The 22,862-nt window shown below is 39.6% G+C and overlaps 1 protein-coding gene across 1 annotated transcript in view; it reads left to right on the forward strand.

The window, feature by feature from the left end:
- LOC122789098 (myosin-4-like) overlaps window positions 1-22,862 on the forward strand; it is a 235,286-nt gene that overhangs the window by 94,702 nt on the left and 117,722 nt on the right. The window contains exons 16-18 of the mRNA XM_044056298.1: window positions 5,628-5,937; window positions 17,934-18,001; window positions 21,055-21,142. Of these exons, the coding sequence (XP_043912233.1) occupies window positions 5,628-5,937; window positions 17,934-18,001; window positions 21,055-21,142 (466 nt within the window). The remainder of the gene's footprint in view (window positions 1-5,627; window positions 5,938-17,933; window positions 18,002-21,054; window positions 21,143-22,862) is intronic.

The following is a 22,862-nucleotide window of genomic DNA, read 5'->3' on the forward strand; positions in this document are numbered from 1 at the left end:
CTACATATTGTACTTATTTGCTGCCTGCACTTGAAATAAGTTATTTTTGTGTTTAAATAATCTGTTTAACTGTTATAGGCTACACACTAAAATGTGATAGCCATTTCTGTGCATTTAAAGTGTTTGTTTGATTGTATCTGCTTTATTTTCTGAAACAAACAAAAACAAAAAAAAAAAACAAACAAAAAACATACTTGTTTTCTGCCTTTCTGAACTAGTATAGTCCAGTTTTCAGGTTATTCCTTAATTCAGGGCTGTGTTACAAGTTTCTGTGTTACCCATACCTTACTTGGATAGAAGGAAATTTCTCCGTTCACCTGTGAGAGAGGGGAGCTTTATAGCAGCCTATCTGTCCCTGGAGGAGTGGTTTCAGCCCAGAAGTTAGTAGTTTATTGGCCATTTTGTCCTAATTTCTATCTCTTTCATTTCCTTGCTATAAAAACACATGTGTGCGTTTTTGCACACCGGGCAGTGCCAGTTAGCTTGGGTTAAACTATTCCCAGCTCCACGAAGTCTCCTCTTCAATTTTACCCTTGGAACTAGACAACCTTTCAACTTAAGCACTCAAACTATTAATTTCACAGAGCAGCACTTGCTCAAAACTCATAGCAAACACTAATTAACCATAGCACTAGACCCCCCTATACTGTCCAGAAGGACAAGGCTCTCTATTCGTCCCTACCAGCCAATTGGTAAAACAGCTCACTTTACCTATTCCGGCATGTCCAAAGGGCAGTTTCAGGTGTACGCTCCAGCCCAACTGGTGAATCTGGGCATTTTTGAGGCAATGTTACAACTGCCTCATGTACACAGACAACCTTCTCCTCTTACCACCAAACACTAATATATGTGAGAGATGCAATTATACAGCCAAACTGGAGGCAAAGCTCTCTCAACCCAAGACTGGAACTGACAGTCAAGAGGAGATGGGAAATACTTGCAACACACCACCAGTCTCACATAAGCCTATTAAACCAACACCGGCAAATGACACAAATAAATACATGAAAACATACTCGGAGGCTCTAAATAAAAATCTGCAAAAGTAACAGAGACCTCCAAAGCAGACATCCAAGCAACCTCCACACCGCATCACAAACCATGAAACACATACTTCACATAATCAGTGTGCCATGCAATCACAGCCCTTAAGGCAAAATAACATACCCAACACACTAGTAATAGGTGACTCTATAGTCAGGCACACTGATGTCCCACTAACTATGCTGGACAAGGAGAAGGTTACAGTTAGCTGCCTGTTGAGTGCCAGGATCCGCCACGTAACACAAGCACTCAGGTTGCTCCAGAACAAGTACAAATATGACTCCATCATTGTCCATGTTGGTGTGAATGACCTGAGATGTACCTCCCTGGACTATATGAAAAGAGATATGGAAGAACTCTGTGATCATGAGCCAGGTCGATATGACTCTGAACCTGAGTAGCATCTTGCCCTCACCAAGAATAATGCCACAGCATAAAGAAAAAAATGATCAATTTCAACTATTGGCTAAGTTTCTGCTGTCATTCAAAGTGGATCCAGTGTCTGTCCACCTGGGATGATATGCTCGACAAGCCACTTTGCTTCACAAGAGATGGCTTGCATCTGTCACCCTTAGGCATTTGCCACCCCCATAGTGCCTTTTTTAGGCAAGGCTTAAAAGATAAACCCACCACCATAAATAGCACAAATAACCAAAAACTGAGGGTAATGCTACTCAACGCCAGAAGTCTAAACCATAAAATGCATGCGCTCGAGGCACTCCTCAGTATGGAGAACATTGATATCTGTGCAATAACAGAAACCTAGTTTAAGGCTCCAGGGAGCACCCCAGCACTACCATGCTATAACTCATACCATACTTTTTGGCCACAGAACCCGGACCGAAACACAAAAGGTGGGGGTGTATCCATATTCATCAAGGATAACCACACCTCCAGGTTAGTGGCATAGCATAATGCCTCAGAGATCATCCATTGTGCAACTAACAATGGGCAAAACTGCAATTCAAATTGTAGCTTGCTACAGATCACCCACCATGACCTAGGACCCCCATTCTGCATTTCTGGAGACACTGGAAAATATGAAGGTCCTACCAAACAACCTAATATTGGGTGATTTCAATTACCCAAACATTAACTGGGAGAACTACTCAAGTACTAACTCCCTTGCCCAATGCTTCCTATAATTTATAAACTCGAATGTCCTGGATCAACTGGTGAACATCCCCACCAGAGGTGACAACATATTGGACCTGGTCAGCGCCAACATGGGCGACCAGTGTTCCACACCAGAGGTCAGCCCCATGCTGGTTAGATCAGACCATAGACAAATTACTCTGGATATCCACATTCCGCCCCCACCCCCAATCAAGGAAACCACCATGAAAAGCTTTTCAAAAGCAAGCTTCACATAACTCAAGACCAAGCTGGAAAGGTTCACAGCCCCCATGGTAAAGGACAACACTGTCCAAGCTGCTGAATCCCTTACAAAGACACTCTATGAACACCTGCAAGAATGCATGGATTGTGCTATCCCAAGCAAAACCAAGACTCACTCCTTCAAGAAAAGGAAACCAGTCTGGTGGACCCCTGCCATAAAGAAGCTATACAATAGAAGGAGGAAACTAGTACAGAAAAGAGTAAAATCCCAAGAAGGAAAGACATCCCTGATCATTATCAGCAAGAAACTGATACTGATCAGGGATCAGTATCAGCAAGAAACTACAATCCCTCATAAAATCATCCAAGGCTAACTTCAAAAGAAAAATTACCAAAGACTCCAAAGATAACCACAAAGCATTCATCAGCTATGTCAAGAACCTAAGTAGAAACTTTCAGATCTGCTCTGAGTTAGTGCAGAATGGTACAAAATACACTGAACCAACTGATATTGCCAACATTTTGGCAGACAGGTTTAGTGCAAACTTCACCCCCCTCTCACCCCCTAAAGGACCCATAACCATACTGGAAGAATGTAGAGCTCCAGCAATCACTGACACACAGGTTAAAACAGCCCTATCCAAAGCCAAAAACACAGCTTTAATGGGACTGGACGGTGTCCCAGGCTGTGTCTTACACGAACTCCAAAATGAACTAACCCCTCACCTAAACACACTGTTCAAACTCAGCCTCTCTACAGGCTACGTACCCATAGAGTAGTGCACAGCAACAGTTATCCTGCTCCACAAAGGTGGAGCCACAACGGACCCCAGGAACTATCACCCTATAAGCCTGACTAGCCTGGTCTGCAAGGCTATGAAGTGCATCATCATGGAACTCATTAACAGAGACATTGGGAACCTCCAAACATTGGACCCTACCCAGTTTGGCTTTGTTAAGGGCAGATCATGCCTCCTAAACCTGGTGGATTTCTTTGAGACAGTTACCAAGACTTTTGATGAGGGAAAGGAGGTCCACACAGCCTACCTAGACCTCGCAAAGGCTTTCAACACCATTCACCATTCTGGTATTATAGACAAGCTCACCAGCCTGAACATAAACCCCTATGTCACGAGATGGGTTGCCAATTGGCTCACGGACAGAACCCACATGGTGAGAGTTGTAGGCTCTAGGTCCAACTTTAAACCTGTTACAAGTGGTGTCCTCCAGGGCTCAGTCTTGGGACCCCTCCTGTTCAGTATATAATTCTCAGAGGTACAGTCAAGCACAGGAGGACTACAGATGACTGCAAACTGGGGCCATACTTGACTCTCAGGCTGATATAGACATCCTCCAGAAGGGTCTCACTGAGAAGGATACCTGGTGTCAAAATCATGGCCTCAAGCTAAATGCCAAAAAGTGCATAGTCATCCCCTTTGGAAAAAAACAAAGTACCTGCAAACTACCACACACGTGGTAGTCCCCTAAATACAGAAAATGTAATAAGGGATCTGGGGACCCAATTAGATAGTAATCTCTTCTTTGATAAGCATATTGCCAAGGTGGTTAGAAAATCCTTCTATGTGGCCCACCTAAACACAAAAGTGTTTGCATCTAGAACAAAAGAGATTATTGTGCCCCTCTACTCATCGCTCATCAGACCCATCATAGAGTACAGTGTCCCATTTGGAATGTACCTTACAAGACACCTGCAACAGCTGGAAAGGCCACAGAAGTACCTCACCAAGAGGATTACTGGCCTCAAACAGATGCCCTATGCAGCCCAACTGAAGAAACACCAGCTGTACTTGGTTGCATATTGCTTACTCAGAGGTGATCTCTGCTTGACATACAAGGCCATGTCCAACCCAGAATTGATGGACATGCTCCACCTAAAACAAAACAAATCCCCGAGAGCCACACACTCTAGGGATCTAAATCTCACCACAATGATAAATAGGATGTGCTGGAGGGATAGATTCCTGTCCCAGAGACTCCCCATGCTCTGGAACAGGATTCCAATCTACATTAGGCAGAGCCCCTCACTAACACTCTTCAAGAGAAACCTTGACGAGTGGATGGTAAACAGAACATTTACCCCAGGGATCACTGCAGTGGCTCTGCTGGACAGAGGCACAGGGAACTAATGGCACTGCTGGACAGAAGCACAGGGTACTAATCTAAGGGGGCAGCGAAAGCCAACACATTCTGGCTAGGCTTATAGATGCCCTCGGGCTGATAGCCTAGTACTTACCTATGACCCTATGAACTTATGAATGTTATAGTACATACATAACTTCTTTAGTTTTTGTTTCTTATCGATTCATACCCCTCCACTACTAATATATTATTTTTTTGTCATTGATCCATAATCATCCACCCCTAATATATTATTTTTGTATTTCAAGGATCCATACCCCTCCACCCATAATGTATTATTTTTTGTTTCTCACGGATCCATACCCCTCCACCCCTAATATTTTATTTTTTGTTTCTCATGGATGGATCCTTACCCCTCCACCCCTAATATTTTATTTTTTGTTTCTCACGGATCCGTATCCCTCCACCCATAATATTTTATTTTTTGGTTCTCACAGATCCATACCCCTCCACCCCTAATGTATTATTTTTTGTTTCTCGTGAATCCATACTCCTCCATCCCTGATATATTATTTTTTGTTTCTCACAGATATATACCCCTCTACCCCTAACATATTATTTTTTGTTTCTCACAGATATATACCCCTCTACCCCTGATATATTATTTTTTGTTTCTCATGGATCCATACCCCTCCACCCCTAATGTATTATTTTTTTTGTTTCTCATGGATCCATACCCCTCCACCCAAAATATATTATTTTTGTTTCTCAATGATCCATACCCCTCCACACCTGATATATTATTTTTTGTTTCTCATGGATCCATACCCCTCCACCCCTAATATATATATTTTTTCCCATTTATCCATACTCCTTCACCCCTGATATATTATTTTTGGTTTCTACAGATCCATACCCCTCCACCCCTAATATATTATTTTTTACCCCTGTGTTAGAACAGCACAGAGGTAAGGATAATCACTCCTCAAAATTCAAAAGTTTGGTCTTGGAATTCAAAGCCTCACACAGTTGTAATTTTCTCTAAATTAAATACAATCAGCTCCAATGAATTATGGAAGTGATTCTATTAATGGCTGATTTTTTTTTTTAATCTCAACAACTAAAAATGTTTATCTGCTTTACAGCCTATGGGAATTTTCTCAATCCTTGAAGAGGAGTGCATGTTCCCCAAAGCTTCTGACCAGACCTTTAAGAACAAATTATATGATCAGCATCTTGGAAAATCCAGTAACTTCCAAAAGCCACGGCCTGCTAAAGGAAAGCAAGAGGCTCACTTTTCGTTGATGCATTACGCTGGTGTTGTGGATTACAATGTCACTGGGTGGTTGGATAAGAACAAGGACCCCCTGAATGAGACCGTCGTTGGCCTGTACCAGAAATCATCACTGAAATTGCTCGCCTTCCTTTATGCTGTATATGCTGGAGCTGGAGAAGGTAGTGTTGCAGTATTATACAGTGTGTGTGTGTGTGTGTGTGTGTGTGTGTGTGTGTGTGTGTGTGTGTGTGTGTTCCCTGTCAGTCCCCCACCAAAAGAACTTATTGGTTCACCTAACAACATGGCATGATAATGAAACTTAAACCTGACCACTGATAATGCTGTTTTTGTATAATACGTTGAATTGTATTGAGATTTTTGTTTTGCTTTTATTACATCATGTTAAGAATGTGGCATGTAAGTTTGTTTAAGTAACAGTGATAACAGTAATCCTAAAGATGGTGACAGGGATTATGATGAAGGAAACACTAGTCTGTTTTCATTATCCTGTGAAATAAGTAGCTCATAGATTTAAATAAATTGAATTCATTTTCTTGATATGTGTGTTTAATCGGTTCCCCTTTATAATTTCGAAATACTGAAATCTCAAAACAATAAAGGTAAACGACTCACAATCCCAAAACCTAAAAGCACAAAACACACAATCACGAATATACACACACCATACACCACACAGCACACACAACACTCTACCCACACCACACAAACTACACAACCCTACACTACATGTAAGCAGGGGGTAAGCCTCCCTGCATCCCCTACTTATATATACCAACTCTGAGATCACACAAACAGAAAAAAAAAACAAACTCACACCCAGACATTCTACAGTCCCTTGGGCGCACTTCGGCTTTGCGCTTATGCACTTTCACTATTTTGAAGTTTCGCCTTTATGGTCTTGAGATATTGAAATTCGAGATTTCAGTGTTTTGAGATTATAAAGAGAAATCATTTAATCACACTGACTTTGTTTATATAGACTTGTTCTAGAGGAATCATGCCATATTCCCTGGTTCATGACCACAGTTAATAGGTAGTTACTAGGCATGCAGTCTATGAGACCAGTGAGGAGTCCAGCCCACTTTCCCAAAGTCACTTTCTGGGTAGGTGACTTGCTGAACTTCATACAGTTGGTGAATGAAAGCTGGGGGGATCAAACCCCTTTGATATGATATAAATGGTCACTAATTCTCACCTTCAGTTGCCTGCTTGCCTTACTTACATAAAAACACACACATTTCTGACAAGCTGCAATATTCACTAAAGTGCTGGTGTGGCAAGTCACATCAGAATTAAACTTATAACTAAAACCAGTCACTGGTTGCTTAAATTCAGTATTTTTAAAATATAAGAACAATAACTGTAATTGTAGCAGAGGAACATTCAACTGCTGGTAAGACAAACTTCCTTCTCTTTAATCAAAGATTTGTAGCATAGTTTTTTTCTTTAATGTACTTTTATTTATAAAATTAAATGAAGGAGCAGAATTTAAGAATCCTATAAATATATCTTCTCTAGTCAGAATATACCCATTCCTTTTAATTATATTGCATAGTTTCTATGATATCAGAGAATGTATATTACAGAATGCTTTAGGAAAACATATAGTAAAGAATAATAATGAGCGTTATTTTAAATGAATGATTGTGCAGATCATTTAAAATTATATTAGAAGTGGAAACATTATTAATGCTACTGAATGGGCAGAAATGAAATGCACAATTAAATTTAATGCTACAAAATTAGCCAGTTTAAATGCCAATTTTAGTATGTCTCCTACCATTAAAGCTTGGGTGCTAAAATTTTAATTAGATGCCATTGTGTCACATGATTTGGATTTTTATTTAAATGGAGAGTATATTAAAAACATTTATATATTTGTTACACCTGAAGAAGTGCATGTAACATGAAGGTGCTAGTGTGTTTTTGTTTTGTAAATGAATGAAAGTTTTTTTCTTTGAGCTCAGTTTATGGTCTGCATCCAAAACATTTGTGGGGACATTTGGTATTCCTTCAGAAGAGGTTTACTCCTTGGGAACTGTTTTCAGTAAAACAATAAGTTACCTACTCCTTGACACAACAGATTGGTAGGTAATATTATTGCTCTTTATGTGAAGAATGATGTCAGAAGAAAGTTAAAACTGAAAGTAAGGTATGTCTGATACTGGCATATTTCTCTAAATAAATATTGACTATGAAGAAAGTATAATAGATTCATACATTCATAGATATTCCAAGGTCAGTGAGTCTTATGACTGATGATTTACACTTTCCCAGTATCCTTCCTCAGGTCACACCTCCTTTCTCTAGGAAGGCCATACCAGGCAATCCTGGAATAAATGTCTGGATCTGTATCCGGTGGTCTAGTTTATGTTTAAATCAAGCTAGTTGCACTGCTTAACATGCAGGGAAGTTTATTACAGAGGTTTGGGAGGTGCTGGGTTATAAACTGGGCCTCCACCATGCTTTACTTTCTTGTTAGTGATGATTTATGTTTCTGGTTCAAGTACTGGTTGACCTGTTTGACTTGCAGAGAAATGAGCATAGACAAAATAGATACGGTTATACAAAATAATTATACAATTCAGTTTGTTGAAAAAAATGCTAATGTAGTGGTTGGTATAAAATTTACACATCATTAGTGTGGTCATGAGTCTGAACTGGGATTTCCTGTTGTAACTTTATACCATCTTGTTACGGGGTTTGGTGAATTCTTTTTTAAAATCCTGACAAGATGCCGCCACACTTTATATGCACTGAGGACACAGACTAGTAGATAACTAATATGTCAAGTACATCATTACAAACATTTAAGTACCCTGACCTGAAAACTCCAGTAGATAGAGAGAAAAATGGCAGGAATTAGGAAGGAATTCAGTGTATAGCTGGAAAATGTGGGTGACGAAAAAGAACAGTGTGGGAGGAGATAGAAAGGAATGCAATGTATAATCTGAAGAAATGGGTGAATAGAAAGAACAGTGGGAGAACTAAGGAAGAAATGGTATATGATCTAAAAATATATGTGGATAGAACAATCAGGAGTTAGGAAGGAATGTAGGATAGTCCCCAAAAAAGATGGACAGAAAAAACAGTGGGAGGAGTTAGGAAGTAATACCATGAATACTAGCAGCTGCATAGTTTATACTTGGTGTGGGAGTTAGTTGCATGACTACATTTTTTTATCTTCTTTATTTTATTTTTACATTTGTTTATAAGGGTAGTACATTGATCTCAACTGACCATTTGTGGTTACTGCCCAGGTGCAATAATTCACAAAGAAGCTAAAAAGTGGAACTAAAGGACAGTAAGCTGTACATATCCAAAACAAAATCAACCGTAAAAACTGTGCAGTAGCAATTTATAGCTGTAACAAAATGTTTTAGAGAGCTACACATTTTACAACTTTACATGATGCTGCGGTAGTGTTGTCGCCTCACAGTAAGATGCTGTCCGGTTCGATTCTCAGCTAGAGCGTCTTCTGTGTGGAGACATGCGTGAATGGGCGTACCTTCGTTGAAGGTTGTGCGTCAGGCCTGGCAAGCCGGTACATAAAAATTAACTGCCAATCATTAGCGGAGCGGAGTTCTGCTGTGGCGACCCCTAACTGGGAAAAGCCGAAAGACACAAACATGATGACCCCTTTGGTATTATCTGACCAGACAATTGCAGCTACTGGAAAGTACACAGAGCCTCCTTACAAAAAGTATACAGGTAGTAAACACAATGTCCTATGCTGATGACATCAAAGCCCTGTCTCTTTAGTCGGTATCATACAGACGTATGAGAGGTGATATTTGCCTGGCATACAGGGCATCCCTGGACCCTGTTTTGATGAATCGTTTGCACATCTGCAAAACAAACAGCTTGCAAACTACTAGATTAAAAGAGCTAAATTCTGCTTGCAACATAACAGGACATGTTAGAAAGACAGATATATTTCTAAGACAATTCTTATTCTGTGGAACAGACGCCTCATTCATGTGAAGCAGATTTCCTCCCTATCCCTACTTAAGCACAACTTGAACCTATGGATGGGTAATCAAAAATTCACCCCTGGTCTGGCTCCTATGTCTCTGATGGACAGAGGCAGTCAGGAAATCACCCCCTATAAATCAAATTTATATCAAAATTGTGGGTCACATTTGGGTTGCATGGCTAGGCTTTTAAAGGCCTAATGGTCATTAACCTAGTATATACCTATGAGCTTATATTTCAGGACTGCATCATGTGGAAATACTGTAGGTGAATGAGTGTCAGGATAGGCAATGGTGAGAGAAGTAAAGTTAAGAGGTATTAGTAGATAAGAGAGGATAAGGCTAGAGGCTGAGCTTTATGGAGGAAACTGTATTTTTTTTTTTGGGGGGGGGGTTAGATCTGAAGCTAGGAATTGAGGATGTTAGCTCCTTTGTTGGGTGATTGCATATTTTAACAGCAACTCCCTAAGGCCTCGTGTGCATTCTCAAAATATATTTCTTATCTTATATTGTAGAAAAAACCCATGCAAAACACAAGACTGATAAAGAAATTACAGCAATTTTTAGTTTTTCCATTCAACAATTAAAAAAAAAGTCTTCAGAATAAATACAACTTATGCAATCACTCAATTTATACATCTGTTAAACATGACAAAACATGATCACATTATTTAACAAATAAATAATCTGAATAAATTATTTAACTGGAATATTTTTTTTACTGATTCTCTTTCCTTCTCTGTTTTTAAAAATAAATTGCTATTGAGGTCTTCAAATACCAGTCTTGAGTGAGATCTTTTTAATTTTTATTTGTTAGTTGCACCTCTGTCTGCCTTTGTTAAGTCCTTATATTGAGTCTTCTGCATTAACAGTTATTTATCATCTGTCTCCTGTTGTCTCCTCTTTAGTTCATACATTTTTCTTTTCTTTCCACTTTCTTTTCTCTAGTTGCCTAATTTGCTTTACTATTTCCCACTTGCAATTTTCCCATCCTTCTGCTATTAGAACTTCAGATGTATCTATCCCACACTGCAATACCTTTTTTACACATTTCTTATATTTCTTCATCTCTAGTTTGCATGTAGGAACTCACCAATGTTTCACCTTCCAAAACAATTGCTGAGATAACCATGTTTTATGGTTATATGTACATAGGTTCATAGGTAGGTACTAGGCTATTGGCCCAAGGGTCTAAATAAGCCTAGCCAACAAGGTTCCCTGGCTTACGCCACCCAAGAAAGTTAGTTTCCTGTGCCCCTGTCGAGCAGAGCCACAGAAGTGATCCTCAGGGTGTATTTCCTATTTCCCATCCACTCATCAAGTTTTTTCTTGAAGAGTGCTAATGAGGCACTTTGCTTGACATAGATGGGTAGCTTGTTCCAGAGTATAGGAAGTCTCTGGGACAGGAATCTATCAATCCAGCATGCCCTGTTTATTGTGCTGACAACGTTTAGGTCCCTAGAGCATGTAGATCGGAAGGATTGGGATTTCTTTAGGTGTAGCATGTCCAACAGCTTTGGGTTTGACATAGCTTTATATGTTAGGCGGAGATCTCTTCGGAGTAGGCGATATGCTACAGAGTAAAGCTGGAGTTATTTGAGATGGTTAGTGTATGGCATCTGTTTGAGGCCAGTAATCCTCCTTGTGAGGCACTTTTGTGGCCTTTCCAGCTGCTGCAGATGTCTTGTGAGGTACATTCCAAAAGGTACATTGTACTCTATAATGGGTCTAATGATTGCCAAGTAGAGGGGAACAATTACCTCTTTTTTCCTGGATGAGAACCCTTTTGTGATGAGGTGTGCCACATAGAAGGATTTCCTGACTACTGTGGTGATGTGATTATCAAAGACGAGACTACTGTCCACCTGTGTCCCAAGGTCTCTTATCACACATTCGGCATTAAGTAGACTGACGTTTATGTAGTAGTTCATGGGTACAGAGTTTTTACCAAAGGGGATGACAATGCACTTTGGCAGTGAGCTTGATGCCATGCCTCTGACACCAGGCATCTGTCTCAGTGAGGCCCATCTGTAGGATGTCTACATCATTTGGGGACTCAGCTATGGCTCCTAGTTTGCAGTCATCTATGAACTTTGTTAGCCAGAGGCCTTCTGTGTTAGCCTGTACTTCAGAGACGTAGATACCAAACAGGAAAGTTCCCAGGATTGAACCCTGTGGTGCTCCACTTGTCACTGGTTTGAAGTCAGATTTGGAGTCTGCAACTTTTACAGTGTGGGTTCTGTCAGTGAGCCAGGTGGCAACCCATCTTATGATGTAGAGATTTATACCTAGTTTAGTGAGTTTAGCTATAATTCCAGAAATGGGATGGTGTTGAAAGCCTTGGTGAGGTCAAGTTAGGCTGTGTGAACCACCTTATCCCCATCTATGGCTTTGGTGACTGCCTCAAAGAAGTCGATTGGGTTCAGAAGGCATGATCTGCCTTTCACAAACCCAAACTGGGTGGGATCCAGAGTTTGGAGGTTACCAATGTCTTTGTTTATGAGTTCCATGACGATATGTTCCTTGGCCTTGCAGACCAGGCTCATCAGGCTAATGGGGTGATAGTTCCCAGGATCAGTAGTGGCTCCCCCTTTGTGGAGTAGGATAACTGTTGCTGTCCACCATTCAGTGGGCATGAAGCCTGACGTGAGAGTATGATTGAACATGGTGCTTAGGTGGGGAGCCAGTTTGTTCCGAAGTTCATGTAAAACACAGCTGGGACATTGTCCAGTCCCATGGATGCTGTGTTTTTTGGTTTTAGAGAGTGCAGCTTTTGCCTGTATAGATGTAATTACAGGGACTCTGCATTCTTCCTGTATAGATATGGGCCCTTTAGGGGGTGAGAGGTGGGTAAAGTTAGCACTGAACCTATCTGCCAGGATGTTGGCAATATCAGATGGTTCTGTAATTTTCATGCCGTTGTGCTGTAACTCAGACCAGATCTGGGTGTTGCCATTGAGATTCTTGACATAGCTATAGAATACTTTGTGGATACCCTTAGAATCAGTGGCAATTTTGTTTTCGTAGCTAGCTTTGGAGGATCTTATATGGGATCTCAGCTTCTTACTGAGGCTGACCAGGGAGCTCCTCCACTCATGGGATTTTACTTTCTTTTGCAACAGTTTCTTCCTTCTGTTGTAGAGTTTGTTTATGGAAGGGGACCACCAGATCAGCTTCCTTTTTTTGAAGGATAGCGTCTTGGTTCTGTTTGGGATAGCACAATCCATGCACTCTTTTAAGTGCTTATACAGTGCATTTGTGTAAGATTCAGCAGTCATAACTGTGTTGTCCATCTGCATGGGTGTCATGAAGTTCGCCACTTCTGTCTTAAGAAGCATGAATTTGGCTTTGGAGAATTTTTTTTATCATGGATTCCTTAATGGTGGGTGGGGGCGGGATGCGGATATCTAGGGTCATTAGCTTATGGTCGGATCTGACCAACTAGGAGTTGACTTCAGGTGTGGAACACCGGTCCCTCATGTTGGTAATGACTAGGTTTAGGATATTGGTGCCCCTGGTGGGGGTGTGGATAAGTTGATCCAGGGCACTAGAATTTATGAATTCTGGAAAGCGTTGAGGGAAGTAGTTGGTACATGAATAGTTTTCTCAGTTAATGGTGGGGTAGTTCAACTCTCCCATTATCAGGGTGTTTGGTTGAACCCTAATATTTTCCAGTATATCAAGAAAAGAGGAGTGGGAATCCTGGGGCATGTTAGGGGATCTGTATCAAGCTACAATTTAAACTGCAGTTTTGCCCAGAGTTATTTGCACTTGGATAACCTCAGATGCATTATGCTGTGCAACTAGCCTGGAGGTGTGGATATCCTTAATGAATATGGACACACCTCCACCTTTGGTGTTATGGCCAGGTTATATAATCGAAAAGTGTGGTATCAGTCACACAATGGTAATGCAGGGATGCTCTCTAGAGCCTTGAACCAGGTCTCAGTCACTGAACAGATATCGATGTTCTCCATTTTAAGGAGTGCCTCGAGTGAGTGCATTTTGAGATTTAGACTTCTAGTATTGAGTAGCATTACCCTCAGTTTTTGCTTGCCTGTTCCTGTTACATTGGTGAATTTGTCATTTGAACCTTGCCTAAAAAAGGCACTATAGGGGCAGCAAGACCCTTAGCCAGTATCCAGAATCCCAGGGTGACAGGTGCAGAGACCATCTCTGGCACAGCATCATGGTCTGTTGACCATGTCGTCTCAGGCAGACAGATACTGGATCCCCTTAGAATGACACCAGAAGCTTAGCCAATTGTTGAAGTCGATCATTTTGTCCTTGTACTGTTGTATCATTCTGGGCAATGGCAGAATTCTACTCAGGGCTAGAGTCATACGTGCCTGGACTACAAGATCGGAGAGCTCTTCAATGTCTCTTTTCATGTAGTCCAGGGAGGTATGTCTCAGATCATTCACACCAGCATGGACAATGACAGAGTCATATTTGTACTTATTGTGGAGTGACCTGAGTGCATGGGTTATGTGGTGGAGCCTGGCACCCGACAGGCAGCTGACAGTAACTTTCTCCTTGTTTAGCCTGGTGAGTGGGACATCAGTGTGCCTGACTATAGAGTCACCGCTGACTAGTGTTTTGGGTATGGTGTTTTGCCTTATGGGCTGTGGTTTATTGGCACACCGATTCTGTGGGTTATGTGTCATTTGGGTTGTGTTTGGGGGGTAGGAGGTTGCTTGCGTTTCTGCTTTGAAGGTCTCTGTTGCTTGAGTAGAATATTATTGAGAGCCTCTGTGAGTGTTTTTGTATTTCTATGTGTGGATTTTGGTGGTGTAGGTTTAGTGGGACTATGTGATGAGTGTGGTGTGGTGCAAGTGTTTACCTTCTCCTCTTGACTGTCAAGTTCAGTCTTGGTTGGAGGGAGCTTTACCTCCAGTTTGGCTAGATAAGTGCATCTCTCACAGGTTGTGGTGTTGGGTGGTACTAGGAGAGGGTTGTCTGTGTACATGAGGCAATTGCTACATTGCCCCCAAATGCCCAGATTCATCAGATAGACAAGAGAGAACACTGGGAGATGACCGTTGGACATGTCTGAATAAAAAACTACTTTCCTCTAGACAAGTGAGGAAAGTGAGTATAAGAGCTGTTTTTCTCTAAGCAAGTGAGGAAAGTAAGTACAAAAACTGTTTCCTCTAGGTAAAGAGGAAGGTTGAGTGCTGTAGTAATTTGTAGCTTATTTAGTGCTAACAAGTTCTGAACAAGCGCTGAGCACGAATAAGCAAATTCAAGTGCTAAAACTAAGAATCTGTAGCTGGATCTTGAGGTAGATAGGCTACCTAGTGCTTACCACTCCCACTGGTAAGTTAGAATGATTCCCACCAACACAGAAAGGCTTGGGGGGCTCAGAAGCTTGCAAACAATCCTGGATACAGAAAATCTGTATCTGGACTAGACTAGTTACAGGAAAGGTGGAAAACAAGCGGAAATACAGGCTTTTAAGCCAGAAGGTTGAAAGAGATGGAAAAACTGCCCAAATGGCCAATAAACTACAATTTCTGGGCCAGAAATTACTCTTGTGGTAGATAGGCTACTTAGTGCTTACCACTCCCACTGATAAGCTAGAAGGCTTCCCTCCAACACAGAAAGGCTTGGGGGGGCTCAGAAGCTTATAAACAGTCCTGGATATGGCAAATCTGCATCTGGACTAGACTAGTTACAGGAAAGATGGGAAACAACCAGTAAGCTGAAAGAGATGGAAAAACTGCCAAATGGCCAATAAACTACAATTTCTAGGCCAAAAACCACTCTTGGGGTAGATAGGCTAATTAGAGTTTACCACTCCCACTGATAAGCTAGAAGGCTTCCCTCCAACACAGAAAGGCTTGGGGGGGGGGGTCTCAGAAGCTTACAAAAAGTCCTGGATATGGCAAATCTGCATCTGGACTAGACTAGTTACAGGAAAGATGGGAAACAACCAGTAAGTAGAAAGAGATGGAAAAACTGCCAAACAGCCAATAAACTACAATTTCTGGGCCAGAAACCACTCTTGTGGTAGGTAGGCTACCTAGTGCTTACCACTCCCACTAATAATCTAGAAGGCTTCTCTCCAACACAGAGAGGCTTGTGGGACTCAGAAGCTTACAAAGAGCCCTGAATACAGCAAATCTGTATCTGGACTAGACTAGTTACAGGAAGGGTGTGAAACAAGTGCAAACGCAGGTTTTTAAACCAGAAAGTTGAAGGAGATGGAAAAACTGCCCAAAAGGCCAATAAACTACAATTAATGGGCCAAAAATCACTGTTGTCGTAGCTAGGCTACCTAGAGCTTACCACTCCCACTGATAAGCTAGAAGGCTTCCCTCCAACACAGAAAGGCTTTGGGAGCTCAGAAGCTTACAAACAGTCCTGGTTACAGCAAATCTGTATCTGGACTAGACTAGTTACAGGAAAGGCAGGCAACAAGCTTAGACATTTTTTTTGAAAGTGAAAAGGGAGAAAGGAGAAACAGAAGATAATTCAAAATTAAGGATGTAAGTGGCTTGCCCTTCATAAATGTTCTCTCTGTATCAGGTAGAATGATCAGAAGGCTATTGATCTGACCTTTACATTCCTTAATTGGTTCAGGTACTCTCCTGGATATAAATTCCTTACCTTTTCTTGACCAAGTTTCATATCTGTTTTCCTCCTCTTCTCCTTCTGAATGTCATAAAGGAGTCTTACCAACTTTTAACATTTTTTTCCACAGGGCCAATGTTAGATGTTTAGTTTACTAGCATGGAGCCATAACAGAATTCCTATATTTTTGTGGTTGCAGATATGATACTGAATGGCATGTATGGTAATATCTAAACTGACATCCTTTGAGGTGATGCATGATAGTGGCCACTAGTGGTGAATGGAATGACAACAGTTTCTGTACAGTTTGTCTTACCCAACATTATGAAGGTTGTTGTGTGATAGTTTTCACCAGCGGTAGATGGAATAACAGCAGATTGTGTACAGTTCTTTGTGTGAACTGACGTCCTAAAATCAGTATGTTACAGTGTCTCTTAGTGGCAGCTGGAATGACAGCTAACTTTCTAAAATCTGATGTGTGGGTTAACAACTTGAAGTTTGACATGTAATAGTGCCAAGTAGTGGTGGATGAAAATGCAATAGTCTGTGTACAGTTTGTAGGGGCTAATATCATAAAAATCGGTGCATGAGATAACTTTGTCTGTATTAGTTGCACATCAATATTTTAGCATGTTTCAAGTCTCATCCAATAATTTGTATTAATTTTCAAGTATAAATTTTGATCTTTCATTGACTCAATATGAAGATCTGTGGAAGTAAAAATATGACCTATTTCAAAGAAGTACTGGACACAGTATGAGTCAGTTATGAGCAATCATAGCAAATTTAAATGTTAGGCCATCTAGAGTAGGTGTTGTCAGGATCATAGACCGGAAAAATCTGGAAGAGGTCCTAAGTGATGATTTGGTAAACATTTTTTTAATGGCAGTCTTGAGTTCATGATTTGGAATTCAGATTAATACATATCTTTTCTGGTATGAATTTATAAAGTAACAATCAAGAAATGAAGTGACTATGAAGACAACAGTTAGTCTGGTCACAGTGGCTTGCATTCATAAAAGAAAATGTTAGAAAAGGTCATGCAACATACATACACACATCTCTTTATCAGAAATGTAGTGAAGGTCCTGGATAAAAAAGATATAAGTGGGTAACTTTGTAGATTTAGCTAGTGCTTTAATCATGCCTTTTGTAGGGGAATGTTAGTCCTTTAGGCTACCAAACCCAAATCTCTTGTAGGTGATTTCTTGTACTTTACAGCATCATAGACCATCTCTGGCTAATTTGATAGTAGCATGCATCTTATAAGCAAGAACAAGCTTTGCTTTAATATTGAAAAGCTCAACTAAATAAATTATTTATAACTTTAGTTGTACAATGTTTATTCTCAGCAGGAATATGCTCAGTACAAGCAGGGATCAGGTAAGATTAAAGCCAGAATTTACTTTTGTTTTAATATGTCCTAGTTATTGTGTGATCTGTCACAGCACAAGCAATCTTTGACTTCTGACAACCATGCCCATATGTTCAAAAGCTTGCCAACCCATTTGACAACAATAATAAGTTTGTTATACAGTCATAATGAATACTGTGTGTGCATTGGAATTATATATTGTATTTTTTTTTATTCTGTTTCCAAACAGGTGAATCTGGAGGCAAGAAAAGTAAGAAGAAGGGTGCTTCCTTCCAGACAGTGTCAGCACTTTTTAGGGTAAGTCTAATATTCTACAACTTCTTTCAAACTAAGACAATATTTCTGGTAGACAGCTCAGTCATGTTCTAACATTTTGTGTATAATTTTGTCTAACGGGGGTGGTTATCAGAATACCTATCTTACTGTTTGAGTCGAAATGTAGTGTACAGATGGCAGGAATATAAATCAAATGATTTGTATAATAAAGTATGACCCTGGGAGGAAGTTTAACACAATCCATTTAAGTAAAATTAGCTGCCGCTATTCATTATACCATACATTGACTGTTTGTGTCGAGAAGAAATGTGCAATTATATTTGTATGTTTGTTTTAGTTATTTTATTTTATTTATCAGACACAGCCACTAACAGACAAGGAATTTATCTATGTGATGTTTCAAACTTAGAACATCAATACCACAAGATTGTACATCTTCTGTGTCCATATTCCTGTCCATGCAGATGAGGAAGCAGACAGTTTGATAAATAATATAAGAAAACTTTCTTTTCAGCCTTCTGCTTTCCTTTCTAATATTAATTAAATAGCCAGTCTACAACTGATGATTCAGCAGAAGTCTAAAATATGTGAATCTGCGCATAAGTTTAGTATACAGAAATTCATTGGTCCATATTCAGTTGTCAGGTTTCTTCTAGATAATTTGTGATAAGGTTTACAAAGATTTTAGTGAACTGCAATCCCACAGCACTTGCCTAAAATCAATGTTTGCATCCTTACAAATTGAGGGTTTTACTATGTGAGACACCAGTGTAAAAGTATGTAAAGTGGCATGTAGGAATTATGGTCAATTATGAATTATGTAAATATTTTACTTTAGTAGATGAGGTAGGGCTAAAAAATAAACTGCAGGTATCCTTCTAGTCGATCTGTTTTGTATATGACAATCAAAGTGGATCTCAATAATAAGACAGAATTGAAAAGAAAACATAAGGGCAGTCCTTTCCCTTTATTTTCAGTGGCTGCGGAGGAACTTTATTCAGCTGTGATTCAGTCCCCCAGCTAGATGAGTTTGCAACATAAGAATACCTGATCGCAGTCATCAGGTTCTTAAATCCAGATATTGACTTTTATTAAAACTGTAAATAAAAGAGGAGATTTTATTAAGTGGCTTCACTGCAGAGGTCTTTTCTCCTAAAAGGTATTATTCACAACTACATTTACCAGAATCTAAGACTAACATTCATGCCATATTAAAAGTGGGTTGGGTTGCTTGGCTATGCTTGTAAAGACCCTGGTGGTCAATAGAGTAGTATAAGCCTATGAGACTATATTCAAGAAGATGTTTCAGAAATGTCATGTAACTCTGTAATTTCACTGGGTGGCTACATTTCTGAAACATCTTCTTGGATTTTAGGGTAAAGCAAATGACTGGGCAGTGTAAATAATGGTGTGTCATAAGGCATTAGGTCCAAAACAAAAAAAAAATGAAAGAAACCTATGCCACCATAGACATCTATTCCTAGGAAGGGAACAGGGCTATGTTGGGTAGGGTGGATGATTTCCTGAATATTAATACACTTTTAAACAACTGGAAGCAGCATGATTTCATGCAGCAAAGTTTTGTTATGCTGTTTTTGACCCCTGTCTCCTAATTTTCTGGTGTACAGCTCTCCCTATCATTAACTTCCAAGGCTTCCCCACTGTTACTTCATTTTGCAGGCCCTTCTTCTCCTATATTATACCAGTTACTGTTTAGAAGATGGGTTTTTATATTCAGAAATCATATGCAAGGGAGTTGGATAACTGTTTCCTCTTCAAATGATAGCATACAATGTTGTCTAAGTAACCTGCATTCCTCTATACATACCCACTTAGTACAACATTACATCAGTCTCACCCAATAGTAGACAGTCTAGCCTCTTCAAAATGTCTTTCATTAATAATGGGGCTAGCCTTGTATACAAAAGTAGGGGAAAACTCCTACAGCCCCTTTCTTGCCAATGCTCCATCATTTCAAAGTTTTTGTCAGACATGATGCCAATGCTCCATCATTTCATGGTCATTGTCAGACATGGTGCCAATGCTCCATCATTTCAAGGTCATTGTCAGACATGGTGCCAATGCTCCATCATTTCAAGGTCATTGTCAGACATGGTGCCAATGCTCCATCATTTCAAGGTCATTGTCAGACATGGTGCCAATGCTCCATCATTTCAAGGTCATTGTCAGACATGGTGCCAATTTTCCATAATTTCAAGGTCATTGTCAGACATGGTGCCAATGTTCCATCATTTCACAGTCATTGTCAGGAATGGTGCCAATGCTCGAGCATTTCAAGGTTATTGTCATACATGGTTCCAATGCTCCATCATTTCAAGGTCATTGGCAGACATGGCGCCACTGATTCATCATAAATGGAATTATGCTTGCTCCATGCTAACTTCAATTGTCTCTGCTGGTAAAGTCAAACAAGGTAGCAATAAACACTAAAGTCTCTGATTTGTGTTTCTCATAATTATTTGAGATGTAGTTATCTTAAGAAGCTCAGTGTTTAGAATCTTAGGTGATAAAGGTACCTTTTTGAACAGGTTGACGAGTATCTGTATGAGTCTTACTCATTTTATGTCAAGCACATTCTCACTGGAATTTAGTTTCTGAAGGCTTTTTGTTTTCAGTAATGTGCATTATGTAGTTTTACGAGTTTCCTCCCTCACTGGACTGGACTGCCAGTTTCTCATTTTTGGCTGTTTCATTATAACCTTTCTTCTCTTCTATCACTAGTCTCTTTGGGGTTAATTTGCATGTTACTCATTCAATTCTTTCTCCCTTTGATACTAATTATCCTTTAATTCAAATAATTTTCTGTCCCTGATTTTTTTCTTAAACATACTTGATTTGATGCTTTTGTATTCCTTTTCATACTTCAAGTTTATAATGCATACACAGAATTATTAAATACAAAAATTAATTCACCTGTGCATGTTTTAATAATTAAAACAGTACAGACTGTGTGTTAATAATAGTTGTAATCAAATGGATAAAACAAAATGTGAGGTTCAAAAATAAAAAAGAAAATTCATAGATACTAACTAATTATATGTTTCTCTACACAGGAAAACCTAAACAAGCTGATGACAAACCTAAAAACTACTCACCCACACTTTGTCCGCTGCATTATTCCAAATGAGACGAAGACTCCAGGTAGCTTTTGTGCAATAATATGGAATGAATGCTTGCATTCTCAGCTTTCATGTCTGACAAGTGATATCTAGTTAAGCAGGATATACAAATATGATTCTTAAGCGTGACCGTGCAATTCCTGTAAAACTGCAGTTCATAATTAATTTCTTTGCATTCTATTTAAAATGTGCAATCAAACACACAATGCATGTTTTCATTAGTCAAGTCAGTGCCACAGTAACAGGTGGATGAGTTGGTCACCTGCTTCAAATGCTAATTGTACAGAGCAGTAGATATATAAACAAAATCATGACAACTTGCAGGCTGTCAACTAAGCAATTGCAATCACATAGCTTGTAAAATAATTATCTGTTCTGTTTTGTAAAGGCTGTTAAACAACTGCTTTAAAAAAAACATAATAAATAAACAATTTACAAGGTACCTGTTATGCATCTATAACTGCAGTTGTTTAATTGACAGCTTACATGCTATCAAATGATTTTTTTTTACTTTCTTGGGGGTGCACCAAATGAACATGCTGCATGGAGCACTGAATTATCTGAATACAGCACTCGATCTGCTTATGCCATTATTTACATTTCATGATTGCACACGTCAATGTATGACAACCTTAGAATGACCACTGCACTTCATTTTATACACATTTCATTTCTTATGACCCGATTCTTAAAAGCTCTGACTGTTTCAGCGTATAGGCCTGATATGATTAAAGTGTAATAAGGAAAACAAGACGTAAGGCATTGCAAAAATGATAATGAAAAGTACTTTCTTTAGCTGATGTTATTAAAAAATTGTGATCTTCATCTTGGCGAATGAAATGTGCCTTCCAGTTAGCAAAGTGTAGGTATATAACCAGAATAAGAAGGTGTGACCTCATCAACAGCACTTGTAATGCCATCAGGTATTAAGCAGCTCAGCAGCTGAAATTTTCTCAGGCTGCTAACTCCTCCCATTTTCACCAATGATTCTGTGTGATCAGATCTTTGCATACAGAGTGAATCTGTGCATTTAAACCAGTTGCATCTTACAAAGCTCCCCAAGCTACTTTTCTAATAAATTATTATTCAGTGTTTTTTTGGTACAGATCACTTATTTGTCTCTAGTCTTACTCAGTTAATCTTATCCTAACTTCAGATTGATGATATGGATCAGATCATTTCATCTTTATACTTTTTTGATCAGTTTACTAACATCATCACCTTCCAAAGGCTAAAGGCATTTTCTTGACTTTCCCTTTAATGTTGGCAAACATTTATTGCTACTCAGTAAAATGAATTGCTTGATAGTTGGTTAACACCGCTTACATTTTTTAAAAGTTTTTCTGGTTAGTACTGTATTCTGTTGATATTGTGGATAGCAAATTGTGTAAGAAATGCAAGAACAGTCATAAGTCACCACTTCCAGACACAAGGTCTGTCTGACATGCACTAGGCAACGGATTCCATGACAACCCCTCTAGCTGTGCCACTCAGTGCACCCTCCTCATTTCCTGGACCCCAGTTATCCACTCAGACACATATACTGACCCCTTCAACAAGTCATAAGAAGGCTGTTTAACAGTGATGTCACTCACAGCCTGTAGCCCAACAAAAGGCAGCCACTTTCTGTTTACACCACTGATGTTGACAACTTGGCACATTACAATGACTATGCAGGCCCATTGATGGTGCCTATTAATGTAAGTTTATATCTTTCTGCTAAATGTTTGGGTGTCAAATCT

The sequence above is a fragment of the Protopterus annectens genome, chromosome 14.part0, assembly GCF_019279795.1.
Source record: "Protopterus annectens isolate FY-2018-M chromosome 14.part0, PAN1.0, whole genome shotgun sequence".
NCBI classification, from domain to species: domain Eukaryota; kingdom Metazoa; phylum Chordata; order Ceratodontiformes; family Protopteridae; genus Protopterus; species Protopterus annectens.